We start from the raw sequence: 13,688 nt of genomic DNA, 5'->3' as shown, positions 1-13,688 counted from the left end.
AGGCAAGAAGACTCTGCTGAAGTCTATATGAAATTTGTGCCACTCAAACCTGGTCCCGGAATGCCCGTCGGATCTCTTGAAAAGACATTGAATGAAGAAAATTCCCAAGTAAGAAGGAATACATGGGCATTGCCGTCGAGATAGGAGGACTGAGAATGTCACTGAAAGTAGAAAGAAATTCTTGTTGGTTGGCTCTGATGGGAGCGAATGAGGTAGGTCCTTTTCTGTAGTCAGAAGGTACGTACCTCACCTCTTTGGTAAAAGTCTCTGAACCCCAGCAGAGCAAGGGTGGCACGGACCCAAAGATGCAGCAGCGCCGTCATTGGGGATCAGACCTGGGAATTTTTTCTCTTGAGGCGCAAAGTGAGCCAGCCTAACAAAAGACAACACCAACTTGAACTTCAAGCCAGAGGGCAAATTGACTCCATCCGTGACCCCCCTCCACCCGATATTATCTTGCAATCATTTACCTTTACTCTGTGATCTGCTCACAATCGCAACCCTTTTTCATCTTTCTTTTGTCCCTTTTAAAGCAGAATGTCGTCCCTCTGGAACGCATTGACAGGACAAAAGTCCAACAAAAACAGCTCATCACAGCAGAACGACGCGCTGCCACCACCACCAACAGAGCCGACAACCACCTTCTCATCTCCAGCCTTTGATCCCTCCTCAGCTCAAGGCGTCGACTCCTTCCTCAACAGCTCCACCTTTGCCGACCCATCCCAGCTCCACCCCCTCGCTGGCCTGAACAAGGATGCGCTCGAGTACATCACCCTCGAGGATTCCGTCATCTCAGACTTGCCGGGCGGCCAGTCCGTCCTGCCCTCGCGCGGCTTCACCGACGACCTCTGCTATGGCGCCGGTGTGACATATCTATCCGCGCTGACGATAGGAGGAGCTTGGGGCCTGCAGGAGGGCCTGAGGAGGAGCGCGGGGCAGGCGCCCAAGCTGCGACTGAACTCAACGCTCAACGCCATAACACGCCGCGGTCCCTTCCTTGGCAACTCGGCAGGTGTGGTGGCTATCGTGTACAACTGCATAAACTCATACATTGGGTACCTGCGTGGAAAGCATGACGCGGCGAACAGCATTGCCGCCGGCACTCTGAGCGGCATGCTGTTCAAGAGTACTAGGGGACTGAGGCCGATGATGATCTCTGGAGGCATCGTAGGATCAGTCGCTGGTGTTTGGGCTGTAAGTTTTACTACACCTCGTGGGAAGGTTTACGACCGGCACAGGCCAAATGCTGACAATCAACCAGATCACGCGCAAGACCTTTTTCCCGGAACCGAACCAAGCGCATGACTGAGCGAAACCTTAATGGACGGGAGGACGGGCAGATGCTAGCTGAGCTTCTGACGGAATGTTGGGTCATATACCTGCTCGGAAGATTGGAACAGCCTTGACCGCGCTGAGGCAAGAGGGCATCTCTGCCTGCCGTCTTGGCACAAACATTATTGATTGCTCCCTTGGCACAATGATTCTGGCCTTGGATGTGCCTTGTGGGAGTATCTGGAGTCAACTAATTTTCATGGTCGACTGATACAGTGGCATGCATAGCAATGGATGATCTCTACTCATTGACGGAAACTTGTACATTAGAAGGGGGGCCGTGATCATAGAGTGGATTTGGTCTCGCAAAGAATAAGGCTTGTATTCAAGATGAAAGACTACTGGATGGAATTCTAAATGTAGGGGTCTACAAGAATCTTGAGGCCTCAGAACATAAAGATGCATACTATGCTGATAATGCCCATCCAGACCACAGCAAATGAGCCAAGCTCATGGCCCAAGCAAGGAGCATGATGGCATTGGCCTGCCCACACTAGATGTAGGTGGTAGTGATTCCTCGCCTACAATAACATACCTGCTCCTGTAATTCCACTTCGCAAGAGGATTACAACAGAGGCAGGACGCAAGCCTGGTTCTGCAGAGGACTTCGCACGGTTGGATACCTTGAAGTCTGCTTTCTCCAGGGATGGTGATTGCTCCTAGCGGATGACCAAATCTCTCTTGGAATACACGGAGCCAGCACTTATGGAAGGGACTTCCACCTGCGCCTTCTCTTGCCCGAGCCCGCCCTCCCCTGTAACGGATACTGGGTGATGTAATATTGCAGAAGTGTCCTAGAGAAGACTTGTTGAAAATCTCCGATACATTGTCATGAGTTTTGTCTCTATCGATACCAAGGCTCTGACTATCGCCTCGCGACGCGTTCAATGGAGAGAAAAACAAAAGGGAACAGGAAAGAAAACGTCCCGCCTCGACGTCAGCTCCTCTCAAACTTCAACCTCACTCCGACCAGAAATTCTCTTCATTACAACCTTACTGCCGTCTTCACCACCAATCATAATGTGCTGCCCTGTGTGGCCCGTCACGGACGTCGAGTACGAGTCTGCGTCACGGGTTCGAAACGTACCTACACAGCTGGCATATCGATATCAGTGGAATGGCAACTCTTGGGATCTTCAACAGATTCAAGTGCCTGCTGTAAGTAGAGAACATGTCCTTTTCCCTCACGTCGTTGTAATCCTCCCGGTCTGTGCCTAGCATACCCTACTGGTTCCCAAGCGGGGCAGTCTATGTGGTGGAAGCCTGTCAAAATCACTCCATCGAGTGATAAAAGAGCTCCTCGTCGCGAACCTTCGACTGCCATATCGTGTTGGGACGCGAAAGTAAACTGTGATAACACCCTTCGTTTCTATTCCGTCTTCCGATGGCCGCATTGCTGCGTTGTTGCATTATTGAATTGTCCCCTCATCCTCTCTTATCGTTCCCCTTTCCATGCCGTTTTCACTACACTTGATTCACTGAGCATTGTGTAATCATTAATGGGTGGGCAAGCTCCAACCCCCTGAGGCTGGCTGTTGGGATCTTCGATTTACCGACTTTACCTGCTTCGTCCATGGCACCCTCCCGGCCTTCCAGCGACGACTACCTGGCCGATTCTGAAGGCAGCAACGACAGCCACAACTACGAGATGGAGACCCCGCACTTCAAACTGCCAGCTCGCAACAAGTCAAAGAAGTACCGTCGCGTCACCGTCCGTACACCATCAGAGGAAGGAGCCAGCCAGCAAGATCAACGCTTCGGTCGACCTCGTCGCAGCCCTGCTCCATACACGTCTTCGCGCCGCCGTCGCCGCGACAACGAGGAGAGCAGCAAGCCCAGCCAGCCCGAGGATAGTGGTGCACAACCTAACAACCCCACTGTCACTACAGCCCCCCTTGGCGCCAACCCTGTCTACATTCACAACACAGCCGTTCCTCACGCGTACAACTCTGGCCAACAGCCGTTCGTCGTCTCTGTTCAGCCCAACAACACACCTTACTTCCAAGCAACAAACCTTGGAGGTCAATCAGCACCGCTCAATCCCGCCAACAGAGCTATCAACGACAGGATGGACGAGTACCAGAACGCAACTCCTGCCAACAACGGCATCAATTTCCAGCCTCAGGTCCCCGACACCAGTCTCGGCCCCATGATCCACCAATATGTTCCTCGATTCGATGCTGGTGGTGCCGCCTACGTGGTCCAGCCTGGCATCGTATGTCATCCCGTCCCTTCATCTTTCCTCCCCTTCCCATTGTTTCATCCACTCACCTTTGTCCCCATCCAGCAGTCGCGCCCTGTCACGTTCGCTCCTCAGCCCCTTGTCCTGGGAAGCGCAGCCCCAGTGCCCAACCCCACCCCGATGATGACTCGTATGGGTTATAGAGGAGACGACGGGGTAGTTGCCCCACGTGAAATCGTTGTGAGACCAGACTCAAATTTGCTCCAGAGTCATATGCTTTCCTCTGATGTCCAGGCAGATCAAGCCCCCTTCTGAAGGCAGATTCGCTAACATGGCTTTTGAACACAGGCTCCCCCGGGCAGCGCCGTCCCCCTCCAGGCCGGCCCCACCACCGCCCCCATCATGCACGTCGTCGGTCAGCAGCCCTACCATTCTCAACCGATGATGATCGCCGGAGGCCCTGCAGGTCCAGGCGCAGGTCCGCCCGTCATGATGGCGGCTGGCGGTATGGGTGGTGGCGTCCCTCCCGGACAGCCCGTGTTTGTGAACGGAGGACCTGTCCCTATGATGCCAGGTAACTTCCCCGGCCATGCTGCCTACCATCACTTTAACCCCGCGACCGGCGTCGGCCAGACCGCAGGCGAGGTCGCGGCCATGGCCATGATGGACCGCGAGCTCAACGAGCCACAGGATTTTAAGCCCGGCGACGACAACCCCTCCCGCATGTACCAGGTGCGCCAGCTCGATGGCCAGTGGGTCCCCATGCCTCGCGCTACGATCGACTCCTTCGGTAAGGACGGTGCGCGTTGGTACGTCACCGATGATGGCGTGTTCTACGCTGTTCGCCTGGACGGCTAAGGGAACTTCCTCTGGGGGGGGGATAAAAACCAAAGAAAAACCAAGAAGAGGTCTGGATGGTTACAAAGGGTTTCATGTTAGATCTCTTTCACGACGAAAGATGAATCGTTCTTGCACAATTCTTTGTGGGGTGGAGGAAATGTCTCGAGGGGTTTGAGAAGGGTTAAGTCATGCACGATACAACCTGCGACTGTCTTTGGGGTATTTCTCACGAGGGTGGGGTTTTCTGAGCTAGGTCATCTGGTTCATGGAGGAAACAAACACTTGAAGTGGGGCTTCGATATCATAATGGCTTGCAGTCCTGCAGAATTGACATGATATTGCAACGGGATGGTGTTGTCTTCAATCTAGTTGACGAGGTGAGGTTGATTTAAAGACCCCCCCTGTAGTGGCCCCCCACGCTCTCCTCGGGTCTGTGTACCCACGGTGGGCTTTTGTGGCTTCCACACACCAAGGGTGCCCCTGTCAAGAGCGCGTGGGGCAACACGCGGGTATAACCATAGTATGATTACCACGGTACACGGCTTGCGAACCGAGGCCGCGCAACGTCAACTACACATTGCAGTACAAAGCGTGCATCACCAGCGCTGCTTTTTTTTTTCCCTTCGTTCCATCCCTTCCCAACCCAGAAGGAGCCTGGAAACTTTTCAGTCAGTCAGACAGACGGACAAATTCGTACACAAAAAAAAGTATCACAAAGCTTCGCCCACGATGCTCATCATAGGCCTCACTGGTGGCATCGCCACTGGCAAGTCCACCGTCAGCTCGATCCTCTCGTCCCCGCCCTACAACCTCCCCATCATCGACGCCGACGTCCTGGCGCGGCAGGTCGTGGAGCCAGGCACGCCGGGGTACCGCGCCATCGTGTCCTACTTCGGCCCCACAACCCCAGACCTCCTGGTGGCGCCCTCGGCAGACATGCCAGAGCAGGGGCCCAACGGCAAGGGCAGGCCGCTGAACCGCCCGGCCCTGGGTCGGCGCATCTTTGGCGATGCGCCCGAGGCGCGGCAGGGTCGGGCGCGGCTGAACGCGATTGTGCACCCGGCGGTGCGGCGGGCGGCGTACTGGGCGCTGCTGCGGGCGTACCTGCTGGGCCGGTGGGCGGTGGTCTGGGACGTGCCGCTGCTGTTCGAGGTGGGTACGGACCGGTTCTGTGGGGCGGTCGTCGTGGTCGGCGTGCACGACCCGGCGGTGCAGATGGCTCGCCTGCGGGCGCGCGATGCGCACCTGACCGCGGAGGACGCTGAGAACCGCGTGCGCAGCCAGACGGACGTCAGGGTGAAGGCGCGGCGGTGTGAGGCGCGCGGAGAGGGCCGTGGGCTGGTGGTCTGGAACGATGGCGACCGGGAGGAGCTGCAGAGGGAGGTCGAGAGGGCCATGGTGCAGCTCAGGGGACGCAGCCCGGCTTGGTGGGGCACGCTGCTCTGGATGTGTCCTCCTCTCGCGGTCGGCGTCGGTGTGTGGAACTTGTGGGTGAACCGAGGGATTGCGAAGAGGTGGGAGGCTGAGGAGGCCAGGGAGAGGGCGAAGCTGTAGCTGGGACAAAGACGTTTAGAAGAGACTCGAGATCAGGGGAAGAAGAGTTGGGGACGGGACAACGGACCTACCCCTTGGGGGAAAGAGGCTACATGAATCCTGGGCTCATCAAGATCAGGACGCAAGGCAGTGGAGGGTCATGGTTCAACAGAGACATTGTCAAATGCTGGGGGGCTCTTCTCCGAGGGTTTGTTGCCTAACATGATGATGGAATTTTCTAGATGTATCTCATCAGTATTGTGAGAATTGTGGTGAGAGAAATCCATGGTCACAATGGTGGTTAGCGAAGCATTGTAAGCAGCCCAAATACTTGAGAAATTTGCATGACTTGGAGAAGGTGAGGTGACGACGTCCACCCAGCCCCCCCCCCCCACCCCCCTTCCAAATATATTGTTTGTCTGTGCTTAGGTCCACAAGGTCAAACAATAACATTGCACCTGCCCTTATTCTATCTCATAGGACTTCTCTAACCTAGTGCAGTCGGTTTCATCACACCTTTTCTTTTCTTCCACCTTACCCTCCAGCTCGAACCTCCGTCATCCTTCTTCTCCTTCTCTGGCCGTTCGATCATCCTACTTCCGACCATCGCGCCGTTTCACATCACACCTTCTCGTTGGTCGACTTGCCTAGATTCCCAGATTGACCTTTTGATCTCATTACACACTGCCTACTTGGCGAAGACCGTCTACCACCCCCATTCATATTGACAAGATGCGGAGCCGCTCAGGGTGGCCACCCAATTCTGCGGCCGAATGGGTGGTTGGCCAGAACTTTCGGAGCTGGGGTCGCAAGAACAACTCATCAAGCTCCAACCCGATCTTGCGCGTCGAGATTTCCGAAGACGAAGCGTCTGGCGACGAGACGGTTGCCATCACCTACCCTGGGCGACGTAGGCGCGCCGAGAGTGCTCAGCATGCACCCTCTGCGTCAGCTGCAACCTCATCCCGAAAGGTCCGCTTCGACGGCGCCCGCAGGCCTCTGAAGTCGGCAATGAAAAAGAGAGCCAGCCCAAGCAGCTCATCCGATACCTTGGTTGACACCTCAGATGATGATAGTGGTGGGGATGATGATGATGATGACGATGACACTACCAGTTCCAACGATGGCGAGTCGTCAGGTTTTGACGAGACCGATACTTCCGAGGACGAAAGTCCGCCCAAGCGCAAGAGCAGGAACAAGAAGTCGAGCAAGGCCAAGGCGGTTGTGTGTAAGAAGGTGACAGAATGGGATCCTGACGCCGTCGATGACCCCCTCCCTCACCCGAAATGCCCGTGCGGCGACTGCAGGAAGGCACGCAAGGTCATGAAGGCTATGGTTCAGTTCGAGGCGATGGCCAAGGCAGCTGAGAAGGAGTCCAGGGCCAAGAAGCAGGAAAAGCGCAAGCGCAAGAAGGCAAACGAGGCTTCGTCAACCGATGTCACCGACACTAACACCACCACTACCACCGAGACAGATGCGGACACAACGGAAGCCGACACCACCCAGGGGGGATCTGATGAGGGGGATAAACCGAAGCCACCCAAGGGAAAGAACAAGAAGCAGAAGCAGACCAAACAATCGAAGAGAAATGAGAACCCCGAGCCCAAGCCTAAGCCTGCGGCAGAAGAGCCAAAGAAGGCCGCCATCGACAGGACTGCTTTCAAGATGCCTCAGTACCCCAAGGAGATGCAGCCGAACCTAATCATGCCTCCTCGAGCCAGAGTCATGCAGGTCGAACACACCATAGAGGGACCAAACGACCCCCAACCCAATGCCTTCTTCGACAGTAACAAGGGCATCACGCGCGTGTACCACGGCCCACAATGGGGAAATCACATGGCCGAGTTGTATGGAAATTACAATCCTGCACGGTTTGCGCCGGGACCTTGTGCTCCTATCCCACCACCTCCTGCTGTTCCTGCTGCTGCTCCACTGCCACCTGGATACCCTGCTGCATGGCCTGGTCAGAGCCCCTACCATCCATGGTGGATGCCACCCCCTCCACCTCCGCCACCTGGCACATCTTTTGCACAGGCTGCCATGCACCACCCTCAGATACCCAGCAACGAGGCAGCTATGAGAGACGCCGCCTCAAAGGGCTTTGGCCTATCTGGGATGCCGGCTGCAGAGGTGCCCAGCCACATTCAGGAGATGCAAAAGGAGGAGGTTCAGAAGGCCGCCTCTCGGAACGCTGGCTCTGAGAAGGGATCCAAGAAGGACGCCTGGGGCGCAACGAGTTTGGGAGACCAGTGTAATAAAAACAATGGTAACGCTCCAAAGTCCGACTCTAATGCGAGTGCCCTAGCTGACCCTTCTCAAGGAGGTGGCTGGGGTAGCGATGACCACAAGAAGAATGGTTGCCTATCCCCAGTCGACTTCAGCTGGGGAAAGAATAATGGTGATACATTCTCAAGGAGTGAGTTCTCTTCTCACCTCGCCATATCGGGTGCATGGATGATCCGCTAACGTATCGAACAGAGAGCAATCAGAATGGAAGTCAAAAGAATGGCTCTGGTAAGCAGAATTTGGATCCTGCTTGCTCTCCCCCTGAACCATACCCCGAGAATTCACCAGGAGAAATTGGTCTTCCCCCCATTTTTGGTTTTCATCCCGACACAGCCCCCAGCGACTCGTCCAAGAACATAGAGCCTGGGTGCCCACCTGGTTTTCCTGTTTCTTCTGCTTCCGACGTTGGCTGCGAGAGATCTACTGACAAGCCACAAGCTGGAGGATGGGGCAGCAATGACCAGACCAACGAACAACGGGGAGGTAATGCTTGGAACAATGACGGAAACAACAACAACACTTGGGGCAATAAAGATGGAAATCAGCAAGAGGCATGGGCCGAGGGAACGAACAACAATGGAAACTCAGGAGGAGGAGATTGTGGCGGCGAGTTCAACAAGTCATCTCCACAGCAGCAATCGATCCGCTGGGATTCTGGCCCCAACAATACCCATGCGTCCCAGAATGGTAGCAGCGCAGGCGGGAACGGCAATGGCAATGGCAATGACTGGCGGACTATGCCTGGAGCTTGGGTCAACAATGAACAGAATGACAACTTCACAGGGAACGGCGGGGGCGCTGGTCATGGTAGCCGCAACTCCAAGCCCAAGGGTGCGTTTCCCTGGCCTGACGGTGTGAGCCCTCCAGCAGAGAACAGCGGTCCGCCCACATGGAGAGTCCCAAGCCACGGCTCGCCGAACAAGAACGGTTCAGACCCTCCACCAAATTAGAGTGCTGGTGGTGGTGGTCATGAGAACCCCGCAGGTCACTGGGCCGGCTCAACCAGTGCGACATGGAATAATGCAGACGCCGCGCAGAACACTGGAGGATACGCCGGCCAGTGGTAGCGGCGCCGTCACGGCTGGCCTTGGTGGTGGGCTTACATCTGAAATGGGATGGACTGGATGGCTCCTTGAGAGCTGGAGAGCATCACGATCTGGCGTTGGTCACTTTGCTCCGCCAGCTGAACACAATGAAGCTCTCGCATTGATTATCGGATCTTCTCGGGAAGAGATCACATGGATGACTTGGACCGGGAAGGGGTTTTTGATGATTGACAAGAGGACGAAGACAAGAAGGGAAAACATGAGGGTTTATCGGCATGATCAGGATGGAAGGGGTGGACTATGGCAGTCATTTCAGCATTGATGATGCGCTACTGACCAAGGAAGGCGATTTGTGCTTTTGAGCACTTGCTCCAAAACCGGCGAGGTCCACTATGAGGACGGTGTCAAGTCTTTACTCTTCTCTTTCCACGACGAACACGCCTGCACTCTGAGCCTTGGGCGGCAAGAATGGTTAGTTCAGATAGCCATACGACTAAAACGAAGAGAAAAGAAAAGAAATTCTTGATCTTTACAGAATCTTCTTAGCCTGCTAGTGATTTGAAGTAGACCGTTGTATATAAGAGGTCCATTTATAGTGCTACTATGTGATCTTAGCTTAGGTCGGTTTCCGTCACCGAGGCATTGCCAAGACACACTCATGAGCCCACTTGCTGCAAGGGAATGTTTCGAGGGTTTCTCTTGCTCTGGCCGTCGAGAGGTTGTAGAAAGACTTTCCTCGGGCACCTCGGACCGAGGCGCTCGTGGAGAAATATATTGAGTAATTACATACTTTAAAGTGGCAATCCAAGCTCGTCAAGAAGAAAACGGCCTCTCCCGTTGTTCCCCGTCTGACATGGTTGTGGTTTGGAAAACGGTCGTGACTAGTCGGGTTTCGTAATATTAGTTATATTCTTGTTTCCTCCTTCATCTCGGTCTTACTTACCGGATTACACTGTTCCCCTATCATCCTGTCTTTAGACTTTCAGACGTCTTTCCACCCAAATCATTGCATGAATGTTCGTGAGCTTGCCGCAGCATATGTGACAGGCATCAGTCCAGATAAGAATTGTCGTTTTTACACATTAGCATCATGGTATTGGGTGATTATATAGTATATCTCTGTATCAAAAATGAAAAGTCTATATGTTCTTCTGCCTTTTTTTTTCCCCCCCCTCCCTCCCTCCTACTCGTAGATGTAGCACAATGGCCCGCCCATGATACTCGCGTAGTTCTTGATGGCACTGCCCTCCTCATACTCGCCGCTCACCCAGCCCAGGCCGATGAGATCCTCAATGGTGGCGTCGTCGCTAGGCGGGTCGTTGGCCATGGTGCGCGTGCCGTTGATCTGGAACATGCGGTCCTCGACGAAGCCGGCCTGGTTCTGCCAGGCGGCGAACAGGCGGTCGACGGCGGCGTGGTGCAGCCAGAAGGTGGGCTCGTTGGGCGAGTTGTAAAAGTCGGTGCTGGGGTCGCCGTTGATGACCATGTGGCCGTAGGCGTGCAGGCCGTAGTAGCCCACGGTGTCGGTGCCCGTGTTCTGGAGCTGGGTCTGCCACTCGCCGATGCCGGCCTGGTAGGCCGGGTTGAGCAGGATGTCGGCGACCTGGGCGTCCGTGGTCCAGTTCTGGCCGAGCAGGTTGGAGATGTCGCGGTGTATGCAGCGGGGCTCGTAGCTCAGGAAGGGGCCGATGGTGACGTTCTCGTAGGTGTCGACGGGGGCGACGGCGGAGATGTTGGCTACTAGGCCGGCGTAGGGGCCTGTCTCGATACAACCGCCTGTTGTAAGGGCATTTATTAGTATACTCTTTCTCTTGACAGCAGCAAAGGACAGAGAAGAAGGGTGAAGATGCGAGAGACTGTGTGTGTGTGTGTGTGAGAGAGAGAGACAGAGATAGTGAGAGAGAGGAGCTTACCTCCTGAGCCAGCGGGGATGTTGAGGAGACCACTGGGAAGGCCTGCTGACGCATTGTGTGCCAGATAATTGCCATTGCCGCTCTGGGAGGTTGCGGTTCCATCAAAACTGCCCGTAGATGATATTCATTAGCCTCTAATCTGGGAAGAAGAAGATGGGAAAAGGAGTGAGTGGTCTTTGTCTCCAGGCAACTACTCACATGGGCGAACCAAGAAGGTCTTCTGAAGTCTTTGCGTAGTTCCAGTATGGAAGGTAGCCAGTGTATCCACACTCATCGCGCAGGGCCTTCTCGAAGTTCCAAATGAACATGCGATGCCAGTACACGAAATTGCCAGTGATGTGGATATAGCTTCAGGTTGGTCTTTGTGTCAGCAGGGATTTTCGTTGCTCAAAGTGAAAGTATTCATCATCGCTCTCATGGTTCATGATTCATCACCAAAGGTGATACAGCTTTTCAGCACATGAGAGGCTCCATCGGACATTGATCTCTACAAGGATAGGTTGAGTGACATGCCTCCATCCCAACCCTCAAGAAAAGGCGAATACGTATGAGGGAGATTGAGGGCGAATAGTGGGGAGGAGAAGGACAGGGAATGAGAGGATAAGGTGTGGGACCTCGTCGTGGCAAAGAGAGCAAGAAGATAGAGTGACAGGGTAAGATAGTTGCCCTAGATGAAGTGGGTGCGGCACGAAATTGCAAAACGGTATGGAATGGACAAGGCTTACTCTGTCTGGTTTACATGAGTGGCCACAAAGTCATCGTATCTTGACCGAACGCCTGCAGCCTCGGACTAAGAGAGAGCATCATAGTTAGCGATAATTCCAGACTACTGGACGATGGGTTGAAGTAGAAGAGACCCAAAATGAAGGAAAGAAAGAAAGAAAGAAAGAAAACAAGGAGGAACAACTGACTATGGGTGTAAGGGCTGGTGATGCCATCAGGCACGACACAGCGCTGGTGTAGTCCAGCTTTTCCGCCTCCGTCAGCTCGATATAGTCCTTGCGCACTGCCACCTTTTCAGGCGAGCACGCCATCGAGACATCTTGGGCGGCCAGGTACTTCTCCAGGCTCCCGTCGGCGGCATTGATGAACAGGTTCAGCATGCTCTCAGAGACCGTGAGGTCGGTGAGCACCGACGAGGCTGGCGTCCAGGCACGGACGGCCAGCGGGAGGGAGAGCAGCAAGGGTAGGAAAACCATGTTTGCTGCACATACACGCACACACACAACGAATTCCAAAGGAAGGGAGGAAAAAGAAAAGGAGGCGTAGTCAAGAGGGAGGAGAAGGAGGAGAAAGGGCTGGAGAGGCGGGTGTAGAAGGCTTGTTCGCTTAAGGTTTTCCCGTCTAGCCATAGGCTCTTTATATGGAACTAAAAGATTTACAAGTTGATGGTGATCTTCAGCAGTGCAAGGGCGGATGGGACGGCAATCCCCGCCTCCACCATGTCAACCATGATAAAAGGCATTATTGACTGCGTTTATGAGGAGGGGGGTCCAGATTTGTGTCCTAGAAACGGCCAGACGGCCATTCGTCTACCTGCTGCGGCGATATGCGGTGGACCCTACTGCATATGAGTGGTTCCAATGGTTCTTCTTTTTTGGGTTCCTTCTTCTTTTTCTTCTTCTTCTTCCCCGCAGGTCTCGACCCACTCTACCATTGGTAAAGTACCAGCTGAGAACATGGAGAAGGAGCAGACTGATAGTGGAGGCGTCGTGTGGACTGGTCCATCAGCAGATGTTGATGTTGATAATTTGCGACTATTAACGCACATACCGATGCGATAAGAGAAAGGGGGGGAGGGGGTTTCGGGGTTGGCCGTGCTTCTATGAGCATCTCGTAATGCCAGCCCATCTAGCTCGCCTCAAAAAAACAAAAAAACAAAGGCAAAAAACAGACACTCAGAGAGAAAGCTGTCGTGGCGCCGGAAGGGGGGGAGGGGCGGGGAAACTAAAGAAAAGCAGAACCAACTGCAGCAGAGATCATCTTTCTATGGACCCTGCTTCCAGATTCGATGCATGAACCGAAACCATTTACTCGGCTCCAGGTTGTGGGAACCCTTCCTCAGGCCACTTGATGCCCCTGCAGCTCAGGCGGTCACTGGCAATCCCCCGTCTGCAGCGACAGCCGTAGGAATGCAGGACTATGAATATGCGTTGTGTAGTAGCCGAGATTCTTGGGTCAAGTCGGTCAAGCGAGCGAGCCCGCCGAGGACCCAACTTGCCCGAGACCTTGACGACCCTCGCTCCCCCACTATCGCGACGAATCATATTAGGCCGATAGACAGGCACAGATGCCATTATATGCAGGCCTTCGCCAACGTGGCGAACTGACCGGATGGTGTGCGCTGTGCTGTTGAGGCTCATCCCACGTGGAAAGATACTTGGACTACTCTGCGTCCCTCCGTGTAGAGATCCCAGAGGTTGTGCGCCTGCCATATTTGAGGGCACGTGTAGCTGCTCATGGGCACAAGCATCTGCCCTATTGGTATGTATGTATGGTTGTTGTAACTGATAGTAGCGATTTTGAACTGGTCCGAGGTGGAAAACAGTGGCAACA

The 13,688-nt window shown here is 54.4% G+C and overlaps 4 protein-coding genes across 4 annotated transcripts; 3 read left to right on the top strand and 1 right to left on the bottom strand.

Annotated features, from left to right (window-relative positions):
* The first annotated feature begins 408 nt into the window (after positions 1-408).
* M406DRAFT_354181 (Tim17-domain-containing protein) lies at positions 409-1,706 on the top strand. Its single transcript, XM_040922850.1, has 2 exons — positions 409-1,194; positions 1,262-1,706. Exons 1-2 carry the CDS (start codon positions 538-540, stop codon positions 1,307-1,309), a joined length of 705 nt encoding a protein of 234 aa, XP_040780890.1. The 5' UTR covers positions 409-537; the 3' UTR covers positions 1,310-1,706.
* A 1,199-nt stretch (positions 1,707-2,905) lies between these two features.
* On the top strand, positions 2,906-4,372 carry M406DRAFT_66389 (uncharacterized protein; the record flags this gene model as incomplete). The annotated part of the gene is made up of 2 exons (XM_040924998.1): positions 2,906-3,547; positions 3,863-4,372. The coding sequence occupies 2 exons, from the start codon at positions 2,906-2,908 to the stop codon at positions 4,370-4,372; spliced, it is 1,152 nt and encodes a 383-aa protein (XP_040780889.1).
* A 711-nt stretch (positions 4,373-5,083) lies between these two features.
* Positions 5,084-5,908, top strand: M406DRAFT_246570 (CoaE-domain-containing protein; the record flags this gene model as incomplete). Its single annotated transcript, XM_040916411.1, has 1 exon — positions 5,084-5,908. One exon carries the CDS (start codon positions 5,084-5,086, stop codon positions 5,906-5,908), a length of 825 nt encoding a protein of 274 aa, XP_040780888.1.
* Positions 5,909-10,402: 4,494 nt separating this feature from the next.
* Positions 10,403-12,166, bottom strand: M406DRAFT_36019 (uncharacterized protein; the record flags this gene model as incomplete). Its single annotated transcript, XM_040923988.1, has 5 exons — positions 10,403-10,995; positions 11,133-11,239; positions 11,331-11,480; positions 11,858-11,922; positions 12,044-12,166. 5 exons carry the CDS (start codon positions 12,164-12,166, stop codon positions 10,403-10,405), a joined length of 1,038 nt encoding a protein of 345 aa, XP_040780887.1.
* Positions 12,167-13,688: the final 1,522 nt, after the last annotated feature.

This window comes from Cryphonectria parasitica, assembly GCF_011745365.1.
Source record: "Cryphonectria parasitica EP155 unplaced genomic scaffold M406scaffold_1, whole genome shotgun sequence".
NCBI lineage: Eukaryota > Fungi > Ascomycota > Sordariomycetes > Diaporthales > Cryphonectriaceae > Cryphonectria > Cryphonectria parasitica.
Note: the sequence above shows the minus strand (reverse complement) of the source record. Positions and strands in the feature narration are given on the sequence as shown.